The sequence below is a fragment of the Daucus carota genome, chromosome 8 (assembly GCF_001625215.2).
Source record: "Daucus carota subsp. sativus chromosome 8, DH1 v3.0, whole genome shotgun sequence".
NCBI lineage: Eukaryota > Viridiplantae > Streptophyta > Magnoliopsida > Apiales > Apiaceae > Daucus > Daucus carota.
Window position 1 is genome coordinate 869,979 of NC_030388.2, and position 18,996 is coordinate 888,974.

General features: G+C 33.1%; 1 protein-coding gene across 1 annotated transcript; it reads left to right on the forward strand.

The window, feature by feature from the left end:
• The first annotated feature begins 1,219 nt into the window (after positions 1-1,219).
• Positions 1,220-13,289, forward strand: LOC108199414 (protein TIC110, chloroplastic). The gene is made up of 15 exons (XM_017367217.2): positions 1,220-1,886; positions 3,626-3,685; positions 3,880-4,003; positions 4,094-4,162; positions 4,244-4,342; positions 4,564-4,630; positions 5,221-5,285; positions 5,360-5,454; positions 5,703-5,827; positions 5,924-6,024; positions 6,784-7,000; positions 8,942-9,096; positions 11,301-11,426; positions 11,796-12,767; positions 12,877-13,289. Exons 1-15 carry the CDS (start codon positions 1,324-1,326, stop codon positions 13,120-13,122), a joined length of 3,084 nt encoding a protein of 1,027 aa, XP_017222706.1. The 5' UTR covers positions 1,220-1,323; the 3' UTR covers positions 13,123-13,289.
• The last annotated feature ends 5,707 nt before the right edge of the window (positions 13,290-18,996 follow it).

Here is an 18,996-nt window from a genome sequence, read left to right on the forward strand (position 1 = left end):
AAAAAATTATTGTGTAATTTCAATATTTGTAAACTTTGATTTTTAAATAAAATTCATTCAAGTTTGACAATTGCACTAAAATTTTGAGCTTGCTTTAAAGCAACAGTCATAGGTTTCCGGTCGTTGTGCAAGGCTTTTAGGAACTTGACATTTAATTATTAACAAGATAGATTCTTCCATAATTTTAATCAATTTAACATTTTTTGAAATTCGTTAAACAACTCATTTACAGATTCACCGACTCGGAGTGAAAACTTTCATATTGTTGTACAAACAACTGCATTTTATTTTCTCTCACTTGGTCTGTGCATTCACATAGAGTCTGAATACTGTGTCTCACACTTCTTTAGCAGTGGTGCAGTTGATAACACTATCAAACATATCATCATCAATACCATTTTAACAGTATGTTCATGGCTTTGTTGTCTTTGCGCAACTATAAATACCCTATAGATTGTAGGGTTTTGGATAATCTAAACACAATCTCCTCTCTCTCAATACCACAACCATATCTTTCTCTGGTGATAGTTCTCTTACTCGATTTCTAACTCGGTGGTGCCGTTCTTCTGCAACGATAAGTGAAGGCTGTTTATACAGTATTAAAAAAATAAAGGTTGTTGCAAGCAAAGGTAGTTATAGACCGCTATGTTGGAGTCGACAAATCCAAACACGGAAAAAGAATATAGTCTTGACATGATATTTATGGATGATATCAATAAATTAACTGTCAGTGATGTATATTTGTTGGTTATTATTTTATAATGGAGTATTTGTTTTGTTTTCAGACATGTTTGTTGTTGTTAATTTTTATATGATTTATTTTGTATACATGGAAAAAAAATTATTCATGCATTATCCGTTTGCTCTGTTCAAGTAGGGTAGTTATAGACCGCTACCTTACGGATTTAAGTTAGATGTTTTTGACATTTTGTGCACAATTAATCCAAAAATATTGGAGTAAGGTGACAATTTAAGAACATGATTAATTTTCAAAAAAATAAAACAAATAAAATTAAGATTCGTCGTGCTTTAAATTGTTAATTACGTGTATAAATTTATTTTCTTTTTTTCACCATGAATTATAATCCAATTTTGCAATTTTGGGGATTTTTTTTTACCAAAGTGTCGAAGAACAAATACCGGTTTAAACACGTTGAAGAACCGGTTTACATACCGGTTTGAATACATTGAACAATTGAAAAGAACAAATTAGCCGCACCTAAAACAAGCAGTCAATCATTCTATCTCTTTCTCCGCCCCCTTTCTTCACATTCTTCAACACCCCTATCCACCCTCTCTCTCTCTCTCTCTCTCTCTCTCGCAATGAACTCATCAATTCTACTAACACACACCTCCCCTCACCTCGTCTTCTCTCCATTTCTAAACCCTAGAATCCCCCTCCGCTTCAAACCCCCACTTTCTCTCTCTACTAAACCCTCCTCACTTTCTCTCTCTACAACTCCCCGCTCCTACAAGCTCAAACTCAAGTTAATCTCCACCGTCCGATGCTCCGCGTCGTCATCATCATCATCAACACCTCAATCTCCACCTCCACCACTTCCCGCCAATGTATTCGGCGAGAAAAGGGAGCTCACGGGACTCCAATCGGTTGTCGACTCGATGTCGGCTTCGGTCAGGTTGATTGCGTCGGTTATTGTGTTTGGTGCTGCGGTGGCGGCTGGCTATGGATTAGGCTTACGGGTTGGAGGAACACGGAATGCTAGTATTGCTGGTGCTGTTGCGGTTGGAGCGGTGGGGGCGGGGGTTGTGTATGCGTTGAATTCATCAGTTCCGGAAGTTGCTGCGGTGAATTTGCATAATTATGCTGCGGATTGTCGTGATCCACTGGCATTGCGGAAGGAAGATGTTCAAGCTATTGCTGATAAGTGAGTGTGCATTTTTGTTTTAATCATCTTGCTATGTTTAATTAAATGCTAATTGTCGGGTTTTGTATTGTATTTAGCTTGTCATATTTAGTTAGCAAAGTGAATTATTATGTGTTCAGTATGCTTGTTATGTTTGATCAAGTGCTAGTACTTTCGTTTTGCATTAAACTGAAGTTTAATTTGTCTAGAGCTATATATTATTGAGCATTCCAGTCACTGAGGAGGGTTAATTGTGTGGTTCCTTTAAAAAATGAAATGGATCACTTGGCTCTGAATTTTGTTTCTATATCAGCTTCCTAGTATGGATTAGGAATACATATGTTGTGAAATTTTATGTTGAGGAAGGACTGTAGTTGGATTAATATTATTGGTACATGAAACTATGTGAGTCCCCCTTTTACGTGCTTAACTTTACTCCAGCATATGTGAGTGAAAGAGGAGGTGCTTTTATAACCTTTTTCTTCTATGGGAATCAGTGAGCCTGCTAGTGTAAAAACTGACTTATGTCGTGTACTAACATATTTCCGCTTTCATTGTTAGTTTTAAACTGGGAACACTACCGAAGGGCTTAGAGCCGCTTTAGTCTGCTAAGGGTAATAGAGTATGTTTGAGCATTACATAGTTGTACTTCTTCACTCCTGAAACATGTACCACCAGTAGCCTAAAACATTATACCCTAGGCAGACGCTGAAACCGCCATTCCAAGTTGCTAACACTTTTTTTATCAGTGTATTGCTGAGTACAAGATCCATGAATGTAACTAGGAAGTTCAGGGGATGGCAAAACAGTAAGTTGCTTGGCTGCTGTCCCTTGGCAAATCCAAGTTACAATTATTATTTCTAGGTAAGTTGGCCTACATCGTAATAACCAGACACTCTTTAGTTCCTAGCACATGAACAGCCTAGACCAATTTTTGTACTATTACAAGTCACAACAAACCATGCAGAAACTGAAAATGCTGATTTATATCACCCCATACACCCATTCCGGAACTACCCTGAAAATCAGCATCTTAGTGGTATATATTAACATGTTGCTTCACCGGTTGGGTGCTTGTGGGGCAAGGCCGCCCGGCCCCCCCTGCATATAAGGGCATAACATTGGATGCTCCATTTCAAAACCCAAGCTTGCCAATCTATCAGCAATTTGAGAGATGACTTGAAGCTTTTGTCCATCCAAAATACAACTTGCAAATTCTTTCTAATTTTGCTGCTAGCTTGATCCCCCATTTAATTCTGGATGTCATCTATCAGTTACCGTGAAATGTTTCATTTCAGCACCCTTTTATTTCAGGATCTGATAATTACCACTACTCTGCCTCTGTTTCAAAAAATCATGACCCTGGATTAGTGCTGTATCTAGAGAAACTATGATATAACAATTCAATGTGGTTGGCTTTGTTATCAATTTATTGTTGACCAGAGCCTCTATACATGTTTTAAAAGTGCACAAGTTTCCTCTTTAGTCCATTACTATATCCACAAGTGTATCTTAAATTTATGAAAGAGATTGGTAGTCATGTTAGCTCAAGTAAGAAACTGTTAGTCCATTGATCCATTTGTGTTACTGTATTTTTAGTGCTTGCTCTCATGAGCTTATTTTGAGATCTTCTGTATATTTATGTAATAATAATAATATGTTTGTATTTCCTCACCTTAATCTTTTTTAATTCTCTTACTTACGCGCACATGCAATATAATTATGCTTATTCCTTCTTTACTTTGTGCTCAATCTGCCAGATATGGTATTAGCAAACAGGATGAGGCATTTACTGCAGAGTTATCCGACATATATTGCCGGTAAGTTGATGTTTCTGTGAAGCATATGAATTTGATATGCAAGTTTGATATATTTTGATTATGCCCTTGTTATGATGTTTCAGAAATGTGTACATGCCAGTGACTTTATTTCTTAACTTTTGGGCTCTACTATTGCTTTAATACGTGAATATTTATATGATTTCTATTAAATACTATAAGCATTGATTTGCAAGGTATGTTTCTTCTGTGATTCCTCCCGGGGGTGAAGAACTTAAAGGGAATGAGGCTGAAACTATTATTAAATTCAAAAATGCTTTAGGCATTGATGACCCAGATGCTGCATCCATGCATATGGAGGTATTATTCCTTGTTCCCTCGTGCTGAACACATTTAGTAGTGGTCTCAGAATGTAATTCTTAGTTACTCTCTTGATTGTTGGCTGCTTAGATTGGTAGGCGAATTTTCAGACAAAGGCTAGAAACTGGTGACCGTGATGGTGATTTGGAACAGCGTAGGGTAGGTTTCTTTGTTTCTTTTCTTGATTTTTGTGACAATTTTTGTATCTGTAGTGCTTGTCCTGAAAGTTGTCTCGTACAGGCATTTCAAAAGCTGATATATGTCTCAACTCTGGTATTTGGTGAAGCATCAAGCTTTCTTCTACCATGGAAGCGCGTCTTTAAGGTTACCGACGCTCAGGTATATGAATGTCTTTAGACAATAGATATTAAGCTTTAAAATCTATTGCTTCTCATACATCATACAAAGCTATAAGATGTTGACAATCATCATATGCATTTATGTTATATATATTGAAATTGACACGGAACAAAGTGATAATCGTTATGGTTCATCATTAATCCATTATATCTCTGTTCTGTTATTGTATTTTTTGTGACTAATTTCTCCTTTTCTTGCAGGTGGAGGTTGCCGTTCGTGATAATGCACAGCGGTTATATGCTTCTAGTCTGAGATCAGTTGGGAGAGGTATTTGCATATTAACTCTTTGCTTTATCATCTGGCTTAGTATTTTTACCATCTGTTCTTTAATGTATATTGAACTAACCTAGTTTAGTGTTGAACACTGTATTAGAAAGGTTGAGAGCAAGAGAGCTTTCAACTTTTACCGAAATTAGACAGATAGACTGACCTGTGTAAACAATAGAGAGCCTCTATATCTTAACACATTTTTACTTGCATATTAATGATTTTTTAAGTCAAAGTATTTTATTTATATATTTATTTATTTTAAGTCGAAGTATTTCTTTAGTGCTACATATAGAGCGTCAATTCATTGTGATTATATGCTCAGTAGGATTTGACTTGACCACCCGGACTTGGCTGGTGGCTTAGGCTAGTGGCTTGCATATTTATTCTACATATGTGGAAATGCTTTGTCTAGTGGCTTGCATATTTATTTTTCAACAAGTGGGGCCTCCAGAAACCCTGCTTCCAAGTCAGATATAATGTTTGAAGATACTTGTTTTATTTTCTTTTTGACAAAACTTGTTACTTGTTTCACCCATCTTCTTTGATTCACTGCTTCTTTCCTAACAAAGAGGTTCATTTATGGCTAGATGTTGATGTGGAAACGCTTATTAGCCTGAGAGAGAAGCAGAAGCTCTATAAACTTTCCGATGAGGTAATTTTTGAAGCTATGTTACATTTGTATAGATCTTTTCTAGCTGTCTAAAACAATTTGTTCAATTTTTGCAGCTTGCTGAAGAACTATTTCGAGATCATGCACGAAAGCTTGTTGAGGAAAACATATCAGCAGCACTAAGTACACTCAAGTCCAGGACAAGAGCAGTGTAAGACTACTAATATACCCCCTAATGGAAGCCTCTAGATCATTGAACAAATGCGATCATCGCGAAAAAATTATCTGTTGACTGAATTTAATCATCACTACCTACATATTAGTTTTGTATACTACCCAATTTTTAGTGACTTTCCAGAATTATTAATAATCCACTTCAAATAGTTTTTCCCCTGTCTCTTGTTTCCTCATTCCAGCCATATGATGTTTCTTGAGAGCTAAAATCTGGCTTTTCATCAGGCAAACCAGACAACCCATTGAGGAGCTTGATAAGATATTGGGGTTTAATTCTCTGTTGATCACACTGAAGAATCACCCTGATGCTAGCAGTTTTGCACGAGGTCTTGGACCAGTTTCTCTTCTAGGTTAGAGTGCTGACATATTGTCGTCATACATTCTTCGTACTTTCTAGTTTAACATAGCAAATCAACCTTGATTATAGAATCTTAAATTTTGATCAGGTGGTGAATATGACGGTGACAGAAAGATGGATGACTTGAAGCTTTTGTACAGAACATATGTAACAGATTCCTTGTCAAGTGGCCGAATGGAAGAAGACAAGGTACAAATTTATTTTCTCAAGTGATTTTGATTTTTTATTAAGTGTGTTGTTTTTTGCCTGTCCTTTGTGAATATATTTTTATCTCTATTTCTTTAATATGTCCTTTTTAATATCTCCCTATACTTGAATGTTCCCTTCATATGTAATTTGGTCTACTGAATTTAAGGATATGAATTGCATGATTTGCTAGACGTAAATCAATCGTTACATCTTTCTAGAATTTGTATATTCTTTTCAGCTGTTTGTGGGATTATAATTTGTAACTTCTCTTTTCATTTCTAAATTATCTTTATCTTCCTAGTGGGAATGTAGAATTGTAACCTATTACGTGACTTTTAGATGATCAGAAAACCTTATCTGCATTGTAAGCAGTCTAATTTTGGGGATTCAATTATGCGTTTAAATGAATTACCAAAGATAGACACACATTAAATTTGAAATTCCGGCCACCCCCATTCCCTCCCCGCACACACGCAGAACAAAGAGAAACATAGAGAGTTTCATTCTGCCAGTATTCATAAGTTTGTATCTTTGATATATTGTTTACGTAAATCTGTTTTCCAATTGATAAATCTCAGAGTGGATTCTATGTATAACATCATTCGCCTTTTTGTTTGGTAACTTCAGTGAAACTCGTTAAAATTTATAAGAATATCTTTCAGGTCTATAAAATTCCAATTAATAATGTGGTACACTTATTGTGAGTTATTGCTTTTGTACTAGCTTTTTTAATTTTAATTTTTGTTGTTTTAATTCTAGCTGGCTGCATTGAGCCAACTGAGGAACATATTTGGCTTAGGTAAAAGAGAGGCAGAATCCATCACGTTGGACGTTACCTCCAAAGTATATCGTAAACGACTTGCTCAGTCTGTAAGTGCCGGTCATTTAGAAGCTGCTGAAAGTAAAGCAGCCTTCCTTCAGAACCTCTGCGAAGAATTGTACTTCGATGCTCAGAAGGCTGTTGAAATCCATGAAGGTATGCAACAGTCAAAATAGTGTTAGAGCTAAAAATTTGTAATCTGGGTTAATGTTTATTTATTTTTTAAACTGATCTATCCATATTTTTATGAGGTTTTAGGCCCTTTGTTATTTGTGAAAAAAAAATAAAAACATAGAGATATATTTAATTGTTTCCAAAGGGGAAGTCTGTAAAAAAAATATAGATATATTTTTTCTAGTCAAATGAACCAACTTTTGACTGAAGTTTGCATATACTATATAATTGAAAATATTACAAGAATTATATCAATAATAAGTATATATTATTTTTTCTAAAATGTATATTTTCAGTTTCTTCAAATTATAAAGGGATCTTTTTAAAAATACCCATATGTAAAATTAGTTTTTTAAAAATACTACCATCTTTTTCATTGTTTTTAAAAATACCTTTTCATAAATTTTTTTTTTCAAAAATACGATTTGCAACTTTTGCAACCTCATTTGCAACCTTGGACGGCGCAGCCGTAAAAGTTGCAAATGAGGTTGCAAAAGTTGCAAATAAAAATGGAAAGTTGCAACTGTTGCAACCTTGGGCGGCGCAGCCGTAAAAGTTGCAAATGAGGTTGCAAAAGTTGCAAATAAAAATGGAAAGTTGCAACTGTTGCAACTGTTGCAACTGCAATTGCAACTAGTTCAACTGAAAACTGTAAGTTGCAAATGAGGTTGCAAAAGTTGCAAATGAGGTTGCAAATGAAGTTGCAACTGCAGTTGCAACTTTTGCAACTGCAGTTGCAACTTCATTTGCAACCTCAGTTGCAACTAAATGCAACTATATATAGTTGCAAATGAGGTTGCAAAAGTTGCAAATGAGGTTGCAACTGCAGTTGCAACTTTTGCAACCTCAGTTGCAACTAAATGCAACTGAAAACTGTAAGTAACAACAGATGTATGGTGTGCCCCTGGCGGGGCCATTAGATTACAATAGAATCAACTAAATGCAACCATATGCAACTGAATACAACCATATGCAACCATATATGCAATTACAAATCCTATATATATATATATATATATCGATTCCGAAAATGAGGTCGAAAATGACATTTGAAAACTGGAACTTGAAATCAGGTTGCAACACGGCTGGCGCCGCCTGTAGTTGCAAATGAGGTTGCAAAAGTTGCAAACAGTATTTTTGAAATTTTTTTTTTATGAAAAGGTATTTTTAAAAATAATTCTGGAAGGTAGTATTTTTGAAAACAATAAAAGAAAAGGTAGGTAGTTTTGTAGATTTCCCAATTATAAAAGAGCAATTTGTAATATTGAGTTAAGAATTGGTCAATTTGACCACAAAAAGTCAAAACTGCACTACTAATTTAAAACGGAGGGAGTAACGAGTTTTTTGTTACAGGTGACACTTCTTGTGTTCTTGTATAGTTAACCATCTGTATATATATTTTAAACTGAAATTAGATTAGCATTTAAATAATATATTAAATATATATGGTCATGAGCTTCAAATTTGTGAACTACAATGACCATTTGTAAAAGTTAGGGGAACCTTTCTACCTGTTTCCCTTCGTCCATACTTAAGGTCTAGTATATATGCTATCTCTGCTGTTTTGCTTTGGATACACTTAATTCTTATGAAGTCATAGTACTTTTTTCATTGTGAAATGTAACCTCAAATCAAAAATTGCCTCAAAGCTTCGCAGTTTTATCATCTGTATGAATATTTAAACTTCAATCAAGTTGCATCATGCCTCGGACACTTACATTATTTACGTATAAAAGGTACACGTGACTTTTATGTATTATATATAGGACCTAGAGTGTTAATTTTGAAACATTTATGTACTTTGTATGTCATGAACTGTGGACATATTGGTGTGTTTATATCTTTTGGAATTTTGTTGTGATTTATCTTGTTCCCCAATAAATTAAGATGAATCTCACTGCTGCGTGCTTTAATGTTTTTTAGAAATATATCGACATAAATTAAAGCAGTCTGTATCTAATGGAGAGCTCTCTGACGAGGATGTCAAGTCATTGGAGCGGACTCAGATTATGCTCTGTATTCCCAAACAAACTGTGGAAACCGCACATGCTGATATATGCGGCAGTTTATTTGAAAAGGTAACTATTCGTCTACCTGCTCCCTTTCTTGGGGTAAATTTTTCTCAACCAATTTATGTATTTCATTGTATTTCTAACTCAACAATGAAGTGTTAGATACAGAAGAATTATTCTATAATTATATTTACTAAGCACCTGACTTTCAAACAGACGCACTTGACTACCTTTGGTTTTTTCATTTTTGCGTTTTCATAGTCTTATCTGTTCCTATGATGTTCATAAACTTATTCATCTGTATGCTGGCCATGTGAAAACTGAGAAATGGTTGGAGGGTTATCTGGAGTCCAGTCTAAAGTAAAGAGGGGATAAAATTATAAAGGCAGTTATTCATATATAAATAAAAAATAAAGTATATGTGATTGAACAAAGTTTTAATTAAATTTTCGCCATTGCTTTACAAAATTTAATTTTGTTGGTATATATTGGATGATTAATTAAGTAACTTCTGAACAATATTGTGATACCAAAATCTGTTTACTATATATACAAGCTTTTAACCCTTTGCACGCGCTAACATATAAATTTATATATATTTTATATATTATTATCAATATATATATATATATATATATATATATTATATACTTAAATTTTGTTTTGTCTAGTTTTATATCTGTCACTTAATTTACTGATATCAATGGTTACTAATTTATCAATATCAATTTGTGTAATATTAGTTGTGGGTAGTTATGATCTAGAGGTTAGTAAAGAACTATTGCACCACTTTATTCATAAATATTTGGAAAAAAATTGGTAAATAATTACATGCCTATGTTAGAATTATTTTCGTAAATTGTTTTAGTTTATATAATTTTATATTTATTATAAATAATGTATGTATAATTTTTCAAATCAATACTAAATATGTGCTAGATTTTACTAAAATCTTGGAGAATTATAAGATCAGTTCAAATTTCTAGCAAGAATTTTAGAAATTATCAACATATATGCATGATTTTAATAGTTTAAATAAATACTTATATATTTAGAATTAATTAGTGTGAGAACTCGTTGTAGAGATGGAGTGTTAGTTGATATTTTATTTATAAAAAAAAATACTTATATGTTTAGAATTAATTGGTATAAGAAACTGTTGTAGAGCTAGAGTGTGAGTGTCTGTAAAGGACAATTATTGATAGAAATACTGATATGTTTAGAATTAATTGGTGTAAGAAATTGTTGTAGAGTTGGAGTGTGGGTTGAAGCGGGTGTTTGTAGCAGTTAAGGACAATTCAACTAATTAAATAATTTTAAATAGTTCAAAGAAATGCTTATATGTTTAGTATTAATTGGTGTAAAAATCGTTATAGATTTGGAGTGCGAGTTGAAGTGAGTTCAACTAATTAATTAATTTCAAATAGATTAAAGAAATGCTTATATGTTTAAAAATCAATTGGTGTAAAAATCGTTGTGGAGTTGAAGTTTGAGTTGGAGTGAGTGTTTGTAGCAGTTCAGAACAATTTAACTGGTTGATTAAATTAATTAATTTTAAATAGTGTTTGATTGATCATGAACATCGTGTTAAGCAAACTACTATACCAACCAATTGTACCCCATTCCGGTTAATAGTATAGTATAGATATGAATGAATGAAATGTCAAGTGACCTGATTGAAATCGAAAACCTGGCTCTCCGGTATAGCTCTGCCACTGTCTCATAGATCTGTGATACATTTGAGATTAAAGTGTGTGTATCGAAGGTAAAGGTTATGCAAGAATGGTGAATCTGGTGATTAAGTGTATACATGTATCATGTATATGATTGCTGAATGGTCGAGGAATACCTGCTTGGTATCTGTGATTTCTTCTTGACTGTTCGTTTTATCCTCTCATTTAATGCAAGTTCACATCTCTAGACGAATTGAGGTAGCATTGGGTTCACTTCTGTTGTGGTGGATAGAAAGAACAGGCCAGAAGTTAATAAAGATTATTACTTGAGATTTTGTGATAATTGTATGCACTTTCCAAAAATAAATAGATTGTATTGTATCTAATATATTAACAAGAAGACATGATGGTCTGTGGTCTCCCAATATAGGTAGAATTGTACAATTGCTCTGCAGTAATGTAATTATATTCAGTTGCGGTCATCAGTTGTACATTTATGTCCACCACTTTTAATATATAAGCATACACTAAGAAAGATGTCTATCAAGTTGGCAGAATTTGACAATATGAACTAAACAAAAATTAATGTTTTTTCAGGTTGTGAAGGATGCAATTGCTTCAGGAGTGGATGGATATGATGCTGATGTCAAGCAAGCTGTGAGGAAGGCTGCTTATGGTTTACGTTTAACGAGGGATGTTGCTATGTCTATTGCCAGTAAGGCGGTGAGTGACTGGGTCCAGCTTGATCAATTTTTAGGTTAAATTCATTTGATCATAAGCTAGCAAGTCACATTGCACCAACCTAATTTATAGGCTGCTTGATATTTCATTTATCGGTTTTTCTAGGGTGTGCCCATAGGCACACATTAAGCGCGGAATTTTACAAGTTTGGGAGAATTTGATTGGCTCTCTTATCTTAAAAATGGTGGACCCCCCTGCAAATACAACAACCACACCAATCAAAATCTCCCAAACATATCAATTTCCGCGCTTAGCATGTGCCCATGGGCACACACTAGACAAACCGTTCATTTATATATCCGAAATCGACACTGACTTTGTTCAATGTGAATTTCTTCTTGGTGGATACAGGTCCGTAAAATTTTCATTAGCTACATACAAAGATCACGAGCCTCTGGGAGTCGTATTGAGGCTGCCAAAGAACTTAAGAAAATGATAGCTTTCAATAACTTGGTTGTTACTTCGTTAGTAGCAGATATTAAAGGAGAGTCAACTGATTTAGATACTACGAAACCAGAAGATACTGTAACGGAGGAAGGAAGAACTGAAGAAGAAGAAGAAGAATGGGAGTCCATACAGTCGCTGAGAAAAGTAAGACCAAACAAGGAAAATCTAGGGAAACGAAGCCAAACTGATATTACTCTTGAACAGGACCTCCCAGAAAGAGACAGAACTGACCTTTACAAGACATACTTACTGTATTGTCTCACTGGAGAGGTGACCAGAATTCCATTCGGTGCACAAATCACCACAAAGAAAGACGATTCAGAATATGTTTTCCTAAACCAGCTGGGAGGGATCCTAGGTTTGACCGACAAAGAGATCGTGGAAGTACATAGAAGCTTAGCTGAGCAGGCTTTCAGGCAAGAAGCTGAGGTGATCTTAGCCGATGGGCAACTGACGAAAAACAAGATTGAGCAGCTCAATGAGTTGCAGACCAAAGTGGGTTTGCCTTCTGAGTATTCCCAAAAGATAATAAAGAGCATAACAACTACTAAAATGTCAGCTGCACTGGAGACTGCTGTCAGTCGTGGAAGGCTCAGTATAAAGGAGATAAGAGAACTAAAGGAAGCTGGAGTTGAATTAGATACAATGGTATCTGTGAGTTTGAGAGAGAACCTTTTCAAGAAAACTGTAGATGACATTTTTTCATCCGGAACCGGGGAGTTCGATGAAGAAGAAGTCTTCAACAAAATACCACAGGATCTCAGCATCAACCCTGATAAGGCAAGAAGTGTTGTTCATGAGCTTGCAAGAAGTAGGTTGTCAAACTCACTAATTCAGGCTGTTTCACTATTGAGGCAGAGAAACCATTCTGGGGTGGTAAGACCATATTTTTAGCTTAAAAATTTGCTTATTTTACTTTCAAAATGAAACCTTTCATTTATACATGGCCATGTAGTTCTAAGCTTTTATATTCATTTTTGAACAGGTTTCCTCTCTCAATGATATGTTAGCCTGTGACAAGGCTGTACCATCTAAACCGTTGTCATGGGAGGTGCCAGAGGAGCTTGCTGATCTCTTCCTCGTGTACCTAAAAAGCGATGCATTGTCTGAAAAGTTATCGCGGCTGCAATATCTGCTAGACATAAGTGATTCAACAGCAGAATCTTTGCGAGTAATGAGGGATAGAGCACTTCCAGATGGAGTAGCAGGGGAAGAAGAATTTGTATTCTAAGCTGTGTTAGATAGATATATTAGTTTTTAGAACATCAAATGTATTCCAAATAAGAGTTATTTAAAATCTTGCATATTTGCCTTTTCCCTGTAAGGAGGGCAAAACTATTGAAAATTTTGATATAGAGATGATTCGAGGGAATCAATCCATTTATTTAATTTTAGAAAGTTCAGTTGTGAAGGGAAATGGGGTAGCTTGTTTGGGTGTGAAGAGAAAAACACGGGGTAGCTTGTTTGGGATTGATTTAAATTTTGGACTATTTGAGTGTGTCAACTGAACTTTCTAGTTAGAGTGATCCCGATCTTTCTTCACGGAAAATAAATTGATTTTAAAACTTTTAAAAAATAATTTGTAGAAAATATTTTTTTTAAAATATGTTTTTTCAGTGAAATATATTTCACATAAATGTGTCCAGAAAGTAACTACTCAAACTTTTTTATTGAAATAAAGTTCTAGAAAAATATATTTTTAATCTAAGTTTCAGAAAATACTTTTTGAAAAAAAATTGTGGGTAATTTTTTTTGAAAAACTTTCGCGAAAAGAAGCATTTAGAATTTTAGATACCAGTGTCCGGAAACAAACGGACCTTTCTAAATAAAATGCTTAATTGTGGAGGCACAAGACACCATGAATTCTTGATAAAGCATGAGCCACGGTTATCAGCTCTCGTGAACAACCACTTTAAACTTTTTGGATCAGTTTTGATAATAAAGTGGTTACGAGTTAGATACTCTCCTATTTCTGCACAGCAAAAATTATTACAAGCAACTTCTTTTCATAGACATAAAAGATATTTCTATCTCGGACCCAAACCTTTGCTAATAAAGACAAGTGAATGATTTGTTTGCCTGAGAACTTTCTCAACTCCCAGTTGAGAAACATCAGTTTTAACAGTAAAAACCTGTGCAAAGTCTGGTAATGTTAATACTGATGTCGAAACTAGTGCCGCCTTTATTTTCTCAAATGCAGACCGAGCATTTTTACTCACCTTTTTTCAGTAAATCTGTCAATGGCTTGCACACAATTGCATAATTTCTAAAAAAAGATCTGTAATATCCAGCCTACCATAACAACAAACTGTTTGATATTTTGAGGTCATGGCTATTCTGCAACATCTTTGATTTTGTTGGGGTTTGTAGATATCCTTTTGGTTGGTATAAAATGTCATAAAGAAAAATCAATATTGATTTCTTGAGTAAAAGCTTGAATACGATATTCATCCATTTGTTAGTCCAAATGGCATAACTAGAAATTCATAATGGTCTATGTGTGTTTTAAATGCAATTTTAAACACATCATATGGATATAACCTTATCTGATGATCCGATCTTATATTTAGTTTATTATAGACAATTAATCCAGCATCCATCAGCTCTTCTATTATAGGTATGGGAAATTTATCTTTGACTTTTCTTTCACTGAGTTCTCTATGATCAATACAAAGTTTACATGTTCCAACCTTCTTTCTTACCAGCACAACAAGAGGTAGAAATAGACTAACATTATCTTATATTATTCCCTTATCCATCATCTCTTGCACTAAATGTTCTATTACATTCTTCTGTTTCAGTGTACCCCTGTGAGGTCTGGCATTTATAGGAATAGAAACAGGTGTGTGTTACTCCCAAAGTACTTGTAGAAGCAAGGTTGAATACAAATACTCTAATCTATGTATGTTTCTTGATTATTAAAACAAATATTCAAGAAACGAATAACTAATAAACTTAATGATGAAAACAATCATTTGTATTAACTTGAGTGTGTACAAACTTTCTGTGCCAAGATGTACAAATACCTTAGCAGTTGCGCTTACGAAGCTTGCATTTACAAACTCAATACACAAATTCTCTCTTTGTAAAAATACAACGCTTCACGTTTCATGTATATTCGTTCACACAAATTACTATGACATTCAAGAGTTTATATACTAAGCTACCTATTAATTAATACAAATTTGATCTTTTCAATGTAAACATGAGCTACATTCATTCTTGTTGATTGATAGTAATCATTAGTACCAACCTTTACATCCTCTAGCATATCTTTCCTTCCAAATAACAAATTCAACTTTATTTCCAAGACTTTTCATTTTTAGATTCTCTGATCAGCAAACTCTTGTGGCTTTGATTAACTTTTTTGTTGAAATATGCTAAGTACAAAATTCACTACATAGACTATTCTTCACCATAGACTCTGATTGATTCCACACAACTTCTATGGTAGACATTGTATTTGTATTTTGTTCATATCACTATTATTTCCAACCGTGTGAGAGGAATTTTATGATCCAATATCCCTCTTAATGGAGGTAATTGTGTAGGTTCTTTAAAACCTCTAAATATTGTTGTTTAAGATTTACTAATTTTGAATACTCAACTGAAGACTCCTCACATTTGACTGTTCCAATACGATCACCAGTATTAGATACCAATTATAATAAACAAAATTGTGCAACATTCTTGAGAAGTTTATGAGAAGGTTTCTTTTCGAGGACCTTGAGTTTGTTTGATGGAATCTATTTTAAGGAAACTGGTTGATCATTAATGACAACAATTGTTATGAGTTTTTTTTTAAATTCCCAGTATACAGAACCTGAAGTGCTTCTGTTGAAAATTTGTTATCAGCCATTCCCCGTTTAAAGTCCTTGCAAATTTTTTTACAATAAACATGGTTAACACTATATAAAGCCAGATTTGTAAACTAAAATTTCCATAAAAAAGATGATAGGCATTGTTGAAATCATATGATCATGATTGTAATGGCTCAAAGAAAGACAACTTTAATACCATCGTCAACGTTGACATTATTATCATTTTTATCATTTCGCCTTAAAACTGCTAAATTGCTATACAATAAGTGCTAAATAATTGAAACAGAGAGAAAAGAGATGAAAAGAACAATAGAACATGAGATAAGAAGAATCAGAATATTGTTATTGATTTTCAATAGATAGCTCACTCTATTACAGTTTTTCTTATTATTGTTACATTTGTGAAATGGAAGGAATGGACAAATTTAGAAAATATTGGCAATTGTTTTCCCGCTAAAAGCTTTTAATATGTGTTTTGTCTAAGAAGAAAAATAATTTAGTTGAAAATAGCTGAAAATAGGAATGTTACATTAGATACTATAATGTGATGGTGGTAATATGGTTGAAAATCATGCATTAAACCAATCTAAACCGAACCAAAATTATGAATTTGGATCAATATGAAATCACATTTAGAAAAATAGATTTGGTTTGGTTTCTAGTCTCACATTTCTCACAAAATATGGATCTAACTACATTTGTGTCTCTCTTTTAAGATTTTTTATAAACTATTATGTTCTTTGTTTCCTTTTTGCTAGTTACAAAGTGACTCGAACTCATAACTTTCTTAGAGAAGCCAAGAGCTCGAACTACTACATCAACTCACACACCCACACACACTATTCTTGTATTTATCATTCATTATATTGTCACTTCAGTGTATTAATTTTTATTCATTATATAATACTTGTTTTTACTTGTTAAACTAGTTTACCCATAATTTAAACTAAAATCATAACCACATTTATTAATATATGGTTTGGAAATGATTTTGGTTCATTTGTCCAAACTAAATCCATTTTATGAGAACCAAAAATAAACAAATCACACATTTTGCCACCTCTAACATGATACTTGTTATGTTATGTCCATAGATGAAGAATACCAGACTTTATATATGAAAAATCCTGAAAAATTATCACAATCAAGATTTTGAGTTTCCATTGATATATCATACTTACTCAACGTTAAAAAATAAGTTGGTGTTAAATGATCACAAATTCATCTGAGAATGTCGTCATTAATTGAAGCAATCAAGTTTCTATATTCGAGAAATATATCAAAAGACCTTACAACCACATTTTTACATATACTGTATTTGACCTTCATAATCTTTTGTAATCACATTGGAGGAATGATCAGGTGCAACACGTAGCACTCCAGGAAGTTTGGTAAAAAGAATTTGATATATTTTATATAGTGTGTCAACCAAAACTAAAGTTTAAACATAAACAAATATTTAAATATTGGTCTATCACATTCGAATTTCTTTGCATTGCCAACAGATGCCGCTATCTGAAAGTCATGTTATGTTGTCAGTGGCGGATCGAGCTCTGAAATAAGGGGGGTCGTATATAATATTTTCTAATGATGATTAATATGAATAAACACAAGAAAAAAATAATATTCATATTATATAATTTTTTACTGTTTCACAACATAAATAAGTCATGTCCACTTTGATTAGAATGGTGAATACCAAAATGATAACAAAGAAAACAAAAAATTGATATTCAAATTATGTAAATTTTTAACATTTCACGACAATAAGTAATTATGTAAAATTAAGGACAAAAATTTAAGGAGGTCGACTGACCCCTCTTATCCGCCTCTGTATGTTGTTGTACGACAAGCATATATATGATCTTTTGTCATCTCAGCGGGCATCAACATTTGCTCAAGAATCAAATAATTAAAATACTACAATACAATTCGAAAGATATATAATTTACGATATTATGAGCACTCTTATTGAATAATAAATTTTCATTTTAAAGTGAGGTACCCATCGATCGAGAGCCAACAAAATCAATTCAAAAACATTGCAGTAATGAAGATTTTTAAATAAATCAATTAAACTCGAGAAAGAGGTTGCCCTCATTTTCATACATGTGACATATTAAAATTTAAAATTTTACCTTTATGAGTAATGAATAATTTATAATTATGAGAATATATAATTAAAATATATAAGTTATACATGCCAATGATTATATTAATTTTTATCAATTGTCTTTTAAATAGTTTTAGCTTTTAACTCAACTTTTGAACTTATAACAAAAACACACATTACCAAAATTCAAGTCAAATTACTTGTTTGAAACTCATAAATTAAAAAGCATTAAATAGATTGATCTTTCTAAGACAGTGACAGCAGTTTGTACGTAGTTCACAGATAGTTGGTCGCATCTAGGAGGCTCCATTTCAACTATCCAATGATTATAGTCATGCACGGGATAATCCTTACTAAGTGAAGCACTGACAAAATGCCTTACTTGATCCGAGTCTCAAGGAAGAGAAATCCACCTCTGACTTGGCATTTGCTTTGCGAAATAAATCTGCAATTCTAAGATTTGATTTCTAAATTATCTAGTACATTACTAATTACTATTAAACCATGCAATAGTTTTAAAAGCATGAAAAGCTATTTAATTCTTGTCATGATATTTGCATAACTCTAAGAACACAGCTGGACATATGAATTTAGGACAGCAAAACAGTTGTAATTCACAAAATACTACAAAACTAAAACATTATAAAACTACATATCCAAAATATGTATATTGTTTTATCTTGCAAAGTGTCAATAAGAATAGAAGTAAATTAAATCGTAAATGACTTGGAGACAATGTTTTAAAAATATTTAAAGAGAATCACACTAATACACTAATGTCAAATCGGTAACCCTTTTACATAGGTTTCCATTAATTTCGATAACCAATTAGAACTATATAAATATGATGAGGTAATTAATTATAATTCTGTTGATTTTTATTATTTTATATATCTATTTTGAAAAAGAATCTCACTTGCTAGAGAAAAATTCTTTCTTCTAAAGCTATATACAGTTTGAGTATCTCATTTTGTTTACCGATTTATCAAGCTATATATGTTTTGAGTATCTCAATTTGTTTACCGATGCATCAAAAACTAGTTATTTCATTTTTTGACAATCTTTTTCTTTCATAAGCTTAAACTTAAACCAAGAAATTTTAGAAGACAAAAAAGAAAAGCCCATTTTCCAATTTATTAGTTATTCTTACTTTGTATCTACTTGTATCAAT